This window comes from Strix aluco, chromosome 4, assembly GCF_031877795.1.
Source record: "Strix aluco isolate bStrAlu1 chromosome 4, bStrAlu1.hap1, whole genome shotgun sequence".
Lineage (NCBI taxonomy): Eukaryota > Metazoa > Chordata > Aves > Strigiformes > Strigidae > Strix > Strix aluco.
Genome location: NC_133934.1, coordinates 88,464,244 through 88,478,566, shown reverse-complemented (window position 1 = coordinate 88,478,566; position 14,323 = coordinate 88,464,244). Strand labels below are relative to the sequence as shown.

Here is a 14,323-nt window from a genome sequence, read left to right as displayed (position 1 = left end):
AGATTGTATATTTGCTTCATCAGACCAAAGGTATGGGTGTCATTTAGCACAGTGACCCTTCTGTACTGATGAACTCCTGGTGCTTTTCAAAGAAGTGCAAGAAGTTTTGGAGGGGACAGAAATGGATTTCTCTGGGCACAGGTGATGTTTCTTCCTTGTTCCTGTAACTACTGAAAATCACAGTCTATAGAATCCATGTCTCTTCTCAGCTTTTGAAGTTTGGTTTTTAATCTAATGCAACCTTGGATGTTCATAAGAGAAGAATCCCATATCTTTATTTTTCTAAGGTAAGAAATGCTTGTATTTCTGTTGTACCACTTACAGATTCAGGGACATTGCCATGTCTTGTACATATCCTCACAGTTCCATGGCTAATTTTTTCCCTTCCAGGTCTCTAATCCTCCTAATCATCTAGCATTTGCTATATGTCTTTTTAAATGCTGGGCTTCGATTACAAGTAACCATGAGTCTAGCTATCATATACATGTTCACTCATTTTCTATCTACATGGTTTCTCCTTTTTTTTTTTTTTCCCCACCTGCCCCTCCTTCAGTACAGCACAGACGTTTTTGGTGAGCAGTCCACAATGATGGCCAACATGAATGCATGTCTCACTCTTTTTAAAGTTTGTTGCATACGGTAAATGCCTCTTGGCAAAACAGATTATGAACTCCCCCACTAAAAGTGAACTATCTTTCCCCCTTGATGTGTGTCTGGAACATAAAACATCACAGATGCAAGTTGGGTCAAACAAGAAAGAGCGCCCTTTATTTCAGTCTTTCAACATCTGATTCACACTGGCATTATGGTTCTTTGCTCCTCCCTCATTTACAAAGGATGAGGGACTCAGGTAGCACTTACACCTAGAACCAAGGGAGCCTGCTGTGCCAGCAGAAAGTCTAAATGTGAGACGTGGAGATCTCAGGAACAGCATCTAAGAGATTCCCAAGACATAGGGAAGATGAAGATACCCATGCATTTGACAAAGCCAGAGGCTATTTGATTTCTTTGAGCCTGAAGCCTGATCTATGAAAACGAAGCTAATACGGAAGATTTTAGGGGAAAAAATTGCTATTTTCAGAAAACAAGGCTGCCCTTTCATCTCTTGTTTTCTTTTGTTGTTAATCCAGCCACCGAGCTGACAGAACAGATCAAAAGAAACATCAGAGAACAAATTAATCAAGCTGCTGTGCCAACTTGGAGTGCTTACACCTACAGCATAATTACGCTTGAAGGGGAAGGCCTGGAATGCTGGCAGCAACAGCACTGTTTGCCAAAGGAAAATAGTGCTGGGTGCACATCCGCTCCTAGCCACCCTTAAAGATGACACTCTCCTAACAGCTGCTCCTATTTATACATTGTTTAGCATGGGGGTTTTTTGCCTTTTCTTCTTTTAAGTTCTTCTGCATCCCACTGTGGATCAGTAAGTATTGATCAAATCACCTTCCTCAAGTCCTAGCCAGTGTTAGAACGGGACAAATTCCTGACATGTGACTAGATTTGGAAGAACTAGACTAGTTCAGCCACAACGGCTAGAAAATGAAATAACGAACAGCGAGTAGAATGAGAGAAACTACATTTAAAATACATAAACAAGAGATAAAACCTTCAAATATTTTACCTGTGGAAAGGTTATATTCTACACTATTCACTGATTCAATACTTACCCATCAGCTACAGGAAATTTTAAGGATATGCAACACTTACTAAAAGAATATTAAATAAGTGCCAGAGATAGCGTTGTCTCTGCTGCCAAATAAATTCCCCACCCCAACGCTGATACGACTGACAATTACAGTTTAAGACCGGGTCATGTTCATTTCAGAGTTATTAAAAGCCAAAACTGGCAAAAGGAGAGAAGAAATCTGAAGCCATCTTTTTCCATTTTGCAATTAATAAAGACAGGGCAGAGACTAAAATCCCACGAGTCCCTGCAAAGCCATTTCCCCAAGACTGCTGGAGTCCTCTTTCATGCTCTTGCTGGACTGAGCATTAGCGAGGTGGCTGCTGCAGAGCCAAGTCCCGAGCCCAGGGCTCTGAAAGGTGCTGGGGCCCAGCCACTGAGATCACAGGACTGTGCTAATCACGCTGCTGTCACTTGCTCAGATGCGTCCGCTTTGGTGCAAAACATCCTACTTCCAAACCATCTTCTCTTTGTTTAATTGTAACAGGAAGAAGAGCTGCTTGGAGATGGAGGTCGGACACAGAGTCATTTCTTTGATGGAGAGTGGAGCTGGCAGACAGTCCCAAACTTCAGCTGCATCATCTCATCTGCCTGAACTCCCAACCCACTTGTGGCTCAGCTCACTCCCAGGAAGTGCAGTAGCCCCCTCTGTATAAGTGGACTCTCTCACATAACCACCACTGATTTATAGGAAACGATGGGAAAAAAAAGGAGCTCGAGGTCACATGCTTTACTGGGAAAATAGTTTATTTCCAAGATCATGAAGAGTCAGAAAAAAACTCCACCAACCCACCACTCTACTGTTACATCTTTAGCTTCAAAATATCTCTACAAATCTGTGCACCTTGGCAAACTTGCAGCTTGCCTTTGTTCTGTGCCTAGGCAAGCTTGGCAAATACCTGTTTTAGGATGAGCACAGCTGCTACTTCTTCATACATTCCCTACTTGACCTTGGCAGAGGGAGATATGGCTAACAATCTAGAAATGCCAGGGTTGGGCTCAGCATGTAAAAATGAAGAGGCAGAGTAAAATGGAACATTTCCAAATGGTAATAAATCAAGATGGACAAGCCAAGTACTATGAAGCACAAAGTGGGCAGTCAGAAGGGCTAGGGATGGGCTCATAGCAGGAACCATGCCTACAAGAAGGACACAATGACAACAGAAACTGTAGCCCTATTTCCAGCTAATTGAAAGCTGTTTCAGAATGGAAGTGTCCTCGTAGGGGAGAGGGAGAAGATTGAAATACTGATGTCTTGAGGAACAGATGGTTATTTTCCATGGGATTCCATAAATTATAAACAAACATCTTATGCTTTTTTTTTTTTTTTTAAAAATCAGCAGCCTTCTCAACAGCCAAATGAGGCCAAAAAAAAAAAGCTATTAGCAGCTGTAGCACTCTTCAAATACTTCACAAGCGTGCAGAGAAGACCTAAAGAATTTAAGTCAGCAGCAATATGCTTCCCTCTCTGACATCATCTTTATTCTGTTCCAGAGTCTGGCTGGGCCACGGAAAGTATTGCCACCACATGGCAAAACTGTGCCTTGAGCACTGATCCTCAGCCAACAACTTTACACTAGTACCAAAAGGTTTGGTGCATAACAAGACATGTCAAAGCACTGGCACACAAGTTAAACACAATATTCTACTTCCAAGATGACACTGTGTGCTCCTTCCCAAGAGACAGAATGGTTCTCAAGAACAAAATATAAAGTGTCTTCCTCCTTTACAATGTTGAGGGCTACTGTCTAGAAGCAAGGTTTTTATTTCCCACCAGTCTATAAACATCACACCACAATATTCTATACAATAAGAGGGAGATGACACAGAAACACCAAATACTTTATCTGTAGGAATAACACAGTAAGAAAGCTTTTTGTAATGGTGGCTTTCCCCTAGCTCCCCCAATTTCCCAGGGATTGGGAGGTAAATGGCCCCATACAGGTTGCCCAGAGAAGTTGTGGATGCCCCATCCATGGAAGTGTTAAAGGACAGACTGGACAGAGCTTTGAGCAACCTGATCTATTGAAAGATGTCCCTGCCCACAGTGTGGAGGGTGGACTAGATGATCTTAAAAGTTCCCTTCCAAACAATTCTATGATTCCATGATTTCCATTTCCCACGTCTCTGGTGCTACGGTGTCACTACACGTGCTCCTTTTGTGGGTTCTTTAAGCAACAGGACAATACCCCAGAGAACTCTATTGTCAGATATGTCATTTCTAGAATTGTAGAACAAACAGGGCTGGGACTGGGAGAAACTTTTTCTTATTTCAATGGCTACCTGTGAAAGCAGAAGTCTTTCTGAAAACAGAATCCCTCTTCTCCCTAAAAAAGTCAGTCCCTTAAAGCAGAACCCAGTCTGTTTTTGTTGAGAAGTCAAGCAATGAATTGCACAGAGATGGTCTAAGCTAAAAATCACTGCACAAAGAAACATTCATGAATATCTACCTCCTATCTTCATTGCAGGCTGCCACAAACATTTCTGCAGCTGTGCAGCAAGCTATATCAGGATACCACTCTGGGTTAAAAATAGCCTTTCTAGTCAAGTTAGTTTTAGCCCTGAAAAAGTCATTCCTTGATCAGCTGACCACAAGCATCAAGTATGCTTGTGCCTGCATAAGGAAGTCTCTTCCAGTGAGAGAGCTAGCTTATGCCTTAGAACACATGTAAAACTATGGTCTAGTTTTCACAAATGGAAGGAGAAAATAAGTAAATAAAGTCAGCAATATTGCTCATACTCTTGAGGCAGAAGCAGCTTTCACCTGAGATATGGGACGAATCAGTGCTTCTGCAAATGGCTAGAAGTTACACCTACTTCCCCTGGCTTGCAACACTGTGGCAAGCAACAGACGAGGGCCCTGATTGCCAGAATGTAGTGTGGCACCTAAAGCCACACTAATGTCAGTAACTTGGAGAATTCAGACCCAATTCATTACCAGGTTCTAATGTAAAGGTATAAAGAAAATATCCCTCTAGAAACTTATCAGGAAAAGAATGAGGAGATGGGATACAGAATTCTAAAGAGGATTGTATATTCCCATGAGAATGCTCACAAAAAAGCCCCATTTATGCATGGACTTGCTGAGAGCAAGAATATCACAGAAGTTGGACAGAGCAGGAACAGCTCTGCATGCTTTTAGTCAACTTTCCAAGAGGCTAAGCATTTTACAGTTCCCAATGCAACAAGACAGTCAAGTAATCCAAGGCCTGCAATGTACAGCTGCCTTTGGAAGATCCTATAGCTTATGGTAGCTCTGGTTGGTATAGACTTAAGTACTGATGTCCTTTCCAGCTTACCATTACTGATTTCAGGCAGATCAAATTTAGTGAAGTCCCACCACTGGAGCCGGTAGGTGGTATTGGCAATGTTGCTGGCCACAGCTGACTGTCCGTCCCCAATCACAGCACCTACAGAAAAGGGGGAAATAATTAGCAATTTAACTTCCAGAAGATTATCCAGAAAAGAGCTGGGGAGACAAAACCATAGAAAACCTTTCAAAATCCAATACACAAAACTCTATATTCTCAAAGAAACCTTATTTACAGAAATGGCAACACCTCCTAAATAAGCCACAGAGCACAGGAAATTAACAGGAAAGCACCTCCCTGCAACACATTTCTGAAAGAAAAGAAAGTTGATGAGAGATAAGACTTGTCCAGACTCAAGGCAGAAATCCTAATCAATTCATTTGGTGCAAATGCATTCTACTTACTGGTACTAGTGAAGCTGTTTTTTCACAGACCCGAAGTTTTCTAGTAGAGCTATGAAGGCAGACCAGAATACATACTAAGGAAAAGCATTGCCCTGGCAAATCTCTCACATTTGTGGACATAATCCTTGCTACTACTGTAAACTCCACTCTGAAGTTACAGGTAGCCTACAATATTTGCCACACAGTAAGGACTGTAACAAAATATTAGCAAGGGGAACCCACGAGCTGGCCCTTTGCTGCCCTGGGTGCCCCAACCTACAGCAGGCAGGAGCTGCCCTGACTCCGGGCAAATGACATGACCCTTGCAAACCACCCAAGGATTTGGGCAACAGCCTAAGGCAGAAGGCTAAGCAGAATACTTCAAAAACCAGCACAAAGAACATAATTTTTCAGGCAGAAAGGAACTGCCACTGGCAACTCAAGTTGGCATACATTTGAGGAAGCTCAGAAGCATTAAATGCAATCCCTAGGGAGACAAGTGGATAGAAGAAACAGTTCTCCCATATTAATACTAGAGTCAAAAATCTCATGCTATTTGCAGTCTCTAAGGCCTTCATATACATGCAGCCCTTGTACTACACACACATATTGGAACACAGAGAAACTCAGGGTAATAGAATTTGATAAGGGAGAGCAAAAACAAGATCATCCCCAAGCACAAATGAGGAAAAGCACAGCCTCTAGAGTCTACGCAGTCTGGATTTCAGCATCTCCACACTGTCTCCGGTGGGAAGAACACAGAAAAGTCAGTGGCTTCACTCTCCCTGAAGGGCTAGCTCAGGACTCTGCTGCACCAGCAGCAATAGTGGAAGAGACATCACTTTGACAACTCTATCCAGTACACAGCTGCCTGTGCAGAGAGCTAAAAGCTTCCTAACTGCTAGTAAATGAAAGTGGTATGGAGGAAGATGAGGAGACTAGGGTGGCCAGATTTTTACTTTTCTTATAAAAAATCCCAGCAGAACACTCTGGCTTGTAAAAAAAATGGCCTGAAAACACCCACACTAACAGGGTTTAGGTTTTCTCTGCAAAGTAAAGAACAAGGTGGGCAGGGCAAATTAAGGAAGCAAATTCTAGACCAGTGCTAATAGAGAAAGACATCAAGAAGGCTGCTGCTAGTCCTCTCTATCGATAAGCCATCTCGAGTCGTGATTTTTGGTTCTGGAAAAAGCTCAGAAATATGCCATGAGCAAGACTTCTGAGCAGACAGCTTTACACCGTGTACTCAGCCGTGCCAGACCTCCAGCAATCGACAAACCTCCACCGTGCATCTGCTCAGTCTCTGTATCTGCCTCTCAGACACGCACCTATCACTTGGAGAGCAGAATTAAGACCACTGGTCTTACATATGCCCAAGGCCTTGTTCTCCATATCCCCCAAAACAAAGGGCTCCTCTGAAGAAAAGATATGCACTGGAGAAAGCAGATTCAATGCATTAATGAAATTACATTTTGCAACCAGAAGTCGAAGAAGGACAATTAAATTTTATGTTGCTTCATCTGTAAAAGTCTCCTCACTGCCAGCCTGAGTTCAGTTCAAAAGAGAAGCTCTTCTGCTGTTTTGCCTCCAGCCACCAGGTGGAGAACAGAAAACCAGTTTCTGTACAAATTTCAAGCAGTGGGACTTGCTGCAGGGAAATAGTAATTAGCATTACCAACTAGGTAGCAACTGCCTTATAGGACTGAGTCAGACAAGGAAAACACTCTGCAAAGACAGGCAACAGAAGTACTACTCAGGGTGCATAATTCCAGAATATTGATCTCATTACAGATGAACATTAAAGTCATCACCTGTTTTGCAATGAGAACAACCTTTGTAGGCATAGCAAGTAATATATAAACTGGAGAGTAACATACCCAAGGAGAGTAATCGTGCACTCCCTTTGCCTCACAGAAGTCTAGCAACACCACTAACTGCTCCACCAACAGCAAGTTCGTTTGGCTCATACAGCTGTTGCACCTACTGCTACAAGTACCATAAAAAAAGCTGTTGGCAAATGGTTTTGAATTTTTTTCTGTAAAGATTCTGGTCTTCTCATCCCTTTCCCCAGAACCTTCAGGTCAGTTATGGTGTTCATTTAAACCTCGCATCCCCTTCACCTCCAAAGGCAGTCACATGCTGCACGGAGAAGCTCACAATGGAAAAAAACAGTACCTCCCCACCTACCAAACAGCCCTGCACAAATTTTAGAGCCAGCAAAAGCCATCAACTAATACTAATGCTTCAGGTAACAGATACCTTTATCAAAAACATTAGGACACAGGGAACAAGGTTCGTAGAGTGCAAGGTTCACATTCAGAAGAATTTGATCCATTTCTCAAAGGCTCCAAAGCTATGTGCCTAACAATCCATGACCTACATGTTTTAATTAAGTAGTTACCTCTACTTGTACTAATTGAGAAGCGTAATTATTAAATTGTATCTAGCTACATATAACTAAGTGGAATAACATCTGTATCACAAGTCCTGCCAGAAGCCTCCCACATGCATGCATGCACCGTCCTACAGTAAAGATGACTAAAAACATGCAAACATTTCAGACCTTCAATTTAGGGATGAAAATACCTACACACACACACATACCACACCACCCCCCCCACCCCCGTACACAACTATGCTATCCTAACCTTTGTTGTTCACTTTTCCATTGGTCGATAGAAAAGATTTGAGACCATGGGTGGAAAACTTAAGAAAATTCAAGTCCTCACTACAGAGCTTTTGTTCACTGTGCAGTATGAAAACTCCTTCTCAGCTGGCTTTGCCCAGTCAGGGTTTCAGCCCTGGTTAGAGCAGAAGGTGCTGTTGCCTCTTAAGTACTACTGTAACCTGGAGGCAAACAACACACTTCAGCTTCTTAAATGTGGGCAGCAGCAGACCAGCTCTTGCAAGCAGCAGCTCCCACCAAGCACTAGGACAATCTGTCCTGATTCCTGGGTCTTCCACTGTTCGATGGGATCACAAGTGACTGCAGTGGGTACTTGAGGGTCTTGGGCTTGTCATCCCCATGAACAGAAAGACCTTTTACTGCAGAGATGATGTAGATTTTAAAATGCTGAAATCCAAAGCAAAGGCCAATTGAAATGCAGTGAACGTAGGTTTGATTGGCAGCTTTCCTGCGTCTGTCTATCACTGCGTAATAAATACTGGGTGATGGCAGAAATGAAGATAAATGCTTTCAGCAGCCCCCCCTTCTCCCCCCACCACCCCGATCTCCATCCACCCCCACTCAGCACATGACAAGAGAGTTTAAAGAGTAGGGGGGAAAAAAGTCTTAACAAAGACTTAAAAAAACTACCTCTAATCTTTTCTTATAGGCCACCTACACGTTAACAGATATTTATCCATCAGACTCAATCCCCTCAGAGGGTCCAACTCATCTTGGCATGTGGAGAAATGAACCTTTGCCAGTCAGCTATTGCTCATTTATGAATCAAGCCATGCAAGCCAATGTTTGAGTTTAGACTGAAAGGGAAAAAAGCCATGCAAAACCACTCTCCATGGCACTCCAGCACGCCCTCAGTGAAGACCAGGATACTTCCAGACTACCATCAGACCCTCAGAGGAAGAGCTAATACTCTATAGCCTCACAGGCATTGGGGTACAAGTTTCAAGAACATGGACCATCTACATACTATGGGAATTGCTTTCCCATGTATTTAACAGAAACCAGAGCTCAATTGTTTCTCTAGACTAGATTCTTTACCCTTAAATTTTTAGTATCTGGCAGGTCCCCTCATAGTAAGAGAAAAATTTAAGATGCTTAAAGATAAGCTTGAGGAAGCTGGAGAGGTCCCTGAGCTAATCTGTGACTCAATTTGAGGCAGTGATTAGGCCCTGGTATAAAATTCCTCCTAGATTAGTACTTGCATCTTTAAGCATGAGTACCTTTGAAAAGTAATTACCTCTTTATGAGCCTGTTTGTAACTGTAGCTAATGATACTGAGGTTATCCTACACTTACAGAAAGGATCTATCACATCTGATGTGTTTTACATTCACTAGTTCTAGATTTACTATAATCAAGGCTCCAAGAAGCCCAAAACATAGGACAAATCTACTTGATAAACCAAGGATAAAACTCTTTGCTGCAAGAATACACCAAATTCTCTCAACCAGTTCTGAAGCAATTTGAATTCAGCTGAAATGCGATTACTGATCTCTAAAGCCTAGTGGAGATATAACAGGTTTCTGCACATCTCCGACCCTAAAGTATTTTATGGGGCAGCCTGGTTTTGGGGACTACCTTTGATCACACTAAATATATTAAATCCTAAATATGAATTTGACAAGTCCGAGCAAATCTCTGTTGCAGGCTACCACTAAGACACTACCTTTGAAGTGGTCGAGCTAACTATCTAAAACTGGGCTAATGCTGTAGAAACAGTATGCATAGCAACCTGGTATTTTCAAGGATTTATTTTGCTTGATTTTCAATGCACCAGCAAGCTGTAAATAGGATGTGGGCAAAACGATTTTCATGAATGGATGCACAAAATGTTATTAAGGGTAGTTCGGCATATGTTGGGCACTGAAGGAATCTTAGATTTGATGTTAACCAAGGAAGCCTCAAAGAAATCTATGCTCTCTGAAGGCCGAACCCTTCAAAAAGCCATTATTTTTCCTTTACCCCAATGCAATTTCACATTCATGCTCATTCCAATTGCAAAATTTCTTTTTAAAAGGGGCAATGCTTAGCATGCCAAGTTCCACAGTCCTATCAGCTACCGGAATTTGAGTAGTCCTCAGCTGCAGGTAGTGAAGATGACCATCCTAATAGGACCTCAGTCAAGTGCCCAAGGGCTTCACTTAAATTGTGAACAATGCAAGCATCATATAGGAAAGGGAATTTTCCAGCCACAAGTTTCAGACTTCAAAAGGAAATCCGTCTATTTGCAAGAAACACAAACAATAAAAGAACAGATGCCCTGCCCAACGACTCCATCCTCAGTACAGTCATGATGGCTACTTGACATATTACCTTCCTGACTTTAGAGATCTTCCTTTGTCTGATCACAATTTGTCTGATAACAATTAATACAGAAATGCATCTGGGAAGCTTTGTCTTTGATGATAAGGTCCAGTTTTCCCTCAGGGAAACTAGGAGAAGCTAAGGTCCTTTTCAAATGCATTCCCCTCTTATCTGAATTGTTTGCGCTTCACCAAGCAAGCTGATAATTCTTCTCCTTAAGGAAGAGAATTCTTGCTTCTCTGCTGTTATTCACCCCATAGAGATGCCCCTGCTCATGTCACCCTGCTGCACATGGAAGTTGGAAAAATCAGATATGAAACAGCATGGTGAGTTTCCAGAACCAGCAAGAGTTAAGCCAGCAATATCCACATAGAACCTCTCAGAGAAGGAAAACCTTTTACTCTCCTTGGTAACAAATAAGGTATCTTATCATAACTTTTGCATATACACATTGGAGCAAGCAAATGTCACTGTTTAGGAAGTCCTCATCCTACTCAGGGTGACCAATAAGGAACGAGCAGCTTCATTTCCTTGCTGTAGCTACCTCAACGCTCTCAGTGACTGTTAGTGACAGATCGTGGCCTAAGACTCCAACTTGCCAAGAATTTTCTGCAACCATCCAATATCAGATTATGCACTGTTGAACAGACAAAACCCCAATCAAACAAGTTGGAAAGAATTCCTTCTTTCTAACTCCTAAATCTCTACCAATCATCACCTCAAGTACTGCCTTGCAACAATGAAAGTCTGACAGGATTTAAAATAATTTTTGTACTCTATTTTTCATCTGTAAGATCCACAATCTCTCATGCCATAAAAAAAAGGGTAAAGAAAAATACCATCTGAACCGTGGGCATGAAATGTCTTATGCTTCACCTTAGCGATGAGTGGAAAGCAACATAACTGCTCAACAACTGCTGGAAAGGAAAAGGGATGAATGAGATGAGTGAGAGTCTGACTCTGGCACTTGAACACAAAGCAATAGTTGCATCCTGTTATTGACACATAATTATTTAGCTTAGGCTTCAGAGGATACTTTGTTTGCAAACTTTAAAAGTTTGTTCTTGCAGGGTAGTAAGTATAATTCACCAGAGAACTGAAGCCTCAAATCCTGCTTGCAAAAGAAGCAGAGCTGCAAGTCTTAGTGGTGCTCTTACATTTGTACAACTCAAATGAAGCTGATAAGTGCTATTTTCTTCTTTATAAGAAAACCTTTACAAACAGGGACTGTTTAGGCTCTGCTGTTTGTTTTCTCATTTGTCATTTATGATGGTTTTAGCTGCAGTGGATGGGAAGGTCCGTGGGAAGGCTCCACTATATTGATTGTTTCACACTATGTAACAGCACACATGCACACGCATTTTAAACAGCAAAACGCCATTTGTTTAGGGACTACTGTGAGACTCCTGGAATTCTGATACTGGGTACTGTACTGGAATGGTGTGCAAAGAGATGGAGGTGCTCCATGAAGCACGCAGGTGGAAATAAATGTTATCAGGCTAGACAGTCAAGAGAAATCTTCCTGCAAATAGAGATGCTGTATCATTAAAAGATCTTGACAGGAAAAGGTTATGGAAACAGAAAGGAACATCAGTTACCGTTGGCTAAAACAACTCACAAGTTATTTGAGAAGTGGGTGGGCAAAGAAGCTTTCTCTTTTCTCATTTGGGCCTCTTACTGGGAAGGGGAGTCAAGGCTGGAGCCTTCCAATCAGCCAACTGCCGAAGCTGTTAAAGGAAGTTTCTGCAGACGTTGTGCTTGTTTTGAGACCATTTCTTTATTTCCATGTGACAGCAGCATGTGTTAAAAGCATGCCTCATACTACCATATGATTCAAGCAGTAAAACATGTTTCCTACAGTATAGCCTTTTAGGGAAAATATTCAAGCACTAAAAATACATTCCAATCTGTATTTTATTTAACTAAATGTTTTGTTTTGACCTTTTCTGCATATTTTCAGCCTTTTAGGTGATTTTGTCTGCAGAAAAAAGCCCTAACAAAAAACAATGAATAGAGGGATGGAGAAAGGGGTTTACACTTTCTTCCTAATTACTGTTATTCCATACTCCATAAAATCCTCTGATTCTTACAGAATCAGCTATAAGAGCCATCAGCTACTGCCCTGGCATGGGAGTCAGAAACCTATTCATTAGAAAATACCAGGGAAATAAAGACAATTTTACCTTGTCATTGTGAGGAGAAACAATAATCTGGGTTACAGTAATTTCTCCATCTGGAGGTCCGTATCAATCTACTAAAAAATCAGTCAGATAATAAAAAAAATTTGGTATGAGCTCCCAGGCAACTGACACTGCAAGAGAAAAGTGGTTTTCAGAATTAAATGGGGTGGGGAATGCAAACGAGGCCAGGACACACTGCTAGATGAAAAGGTGGAAGAGAGCTGAACTCTGCAGTCTCTAAAGAAACATGTATTCTCTTCCTTCACCTCTGTTTGAACCCACATATGGGGGCATGTTCACAGCCCTCCCCTCTTCTAAGCTTCAAGAAACAGGAGGTGGTTCTCCAAATCAAAACGCCACATCTCTCCTGCCAGAGTTTAAGTTTCATGAAATCCCTATGAAGGTGAACTAGGAAGGTCTCAATAGCTAATCTGTGCTGTGTGTCGCTCGGGCTCCTCCCTCTGCCAACTCTGCCCCTTGCAATGCCTCTGCTCTCTCCCATCACTAAATCCTTTGCTCATTACCAAGCCCTTCATTAAATGCTGTTGGAAGTCTGCTTTTTAACCTTCACATCTGTGTTTATTCTCTGCACAGAAACAGAGCAAAATCTGTGCCTGGCAGGCATTTGCTTTTGTAAAACTCCTTCTTCTTTCTCTTTCTGACTTTTCAGAGCATGAAATGTGCCTACTAATCCTAATTGCCTCGGATGGAGAGTCTTGCAGAGACTAGACAAAGGGGGCAGCCTTCCACCAAGGAGCTGTGAGTTGGCACCAGACTCTAAGCTCTCGAGTCTCCAGAGCTCCCATCTCACTTTGCCGCATTTCTGAAGAGCACAAGGACAAACTTCCCCAAGTAGCTATACTAGGAACAGGACTTGCCTCCCCAGGCTTCCCCTCTCCTGCTTAAAATGGCCCTCCCAGCACAAGAGCCTATCTGAGCTCGTTGTACAACATGACTCAGGCTGGCCAGAGTCTTCAAATATTGCTGCTGTATGTCAATGTAAAAAAGGTAAACATCTGACTTTTAAGGGTCATTTGCCTGTCTGCATCCCAGCATCAGCTCTCTTACCAAAGAAAAAGTTTGCAAGGTCCCACTGGCACATCCACAGCCTCAGTCTTTATTTTAGTACTAGCAGTGCCTCAGCCAGTATCACAGGCACTGAGAAACTGAATCATTATGGTATTAAGACACTTTTGCCTCCAACAATCATTAAAGAAGTTAACTTTCTGGTCTAGCAGAGATTGTCTGGATTCAGAGGAATACTTCCACTGCAGGAACAAAAAACTCTTTCACAGGGTTGCTGTCATTGCCTAACCAGAACCTCCTTACCGCCCAAGGTTAATGCTTGTGTCCTCCGCAGTTGTCACACCACCCACACTGTCTACTAGGTCTACTGCAGTTGACTCGTCTAACGTAGACACTAACGCAGTATCAGACTAATCCAGCCTTGCCAAAACTGCTGTATATAGTTTTAGATAATTCAGAGTTCCTGCAATTTCTTCAGATTTTCTTGTAGGGACTGTTTGCCAAGACACTTCCCAACTTTAGCCCATATTCCACACAGGCTATACTTTCTTATCAATTCCATAGCTCATAAATTAGTGTGGTCACAGTTTCAGTTCACAACGAATAATTCCTCTCCTAAGCAGAGGCTCAAATAGTGTTGTAACAGCACTCCGATCTAAACCAATATAGCCATGCCAACAGATAGAATAGATGCAAAAATAACAAGTGAAACTGCTTTTACACAGAAGAGCCTTTTTCATTGTGAGTGTG

General features: G+C 42.1%; 1 protein-coding gene across 5 annotated transcripts in view; it reads right to left on the bottom strand.

The window, feature by feature from the left end:
- Positions 1–14,323, bottom strand: part of AMBRA1 (autophagy and beclin 1 regulator 1) — a 136,765-nt gene that overhangs the window by 47,640 nt on the left and 74,802 nt on the right. For all 5 annotated transcript variants that reach the window (XM_074824079.1, XM_074824077.1, XM_074824078.1 and 2 more), the window contains one exon: positions 4,984–5,094. In XM_074824079.1, the coding sequence (XP_074680180.1) occupies positions 4,984–5,094 (111 nt within the window). The remainder of the gene's footprint in view (positions 1–4,983; positions 5,095–14,323) is intronic.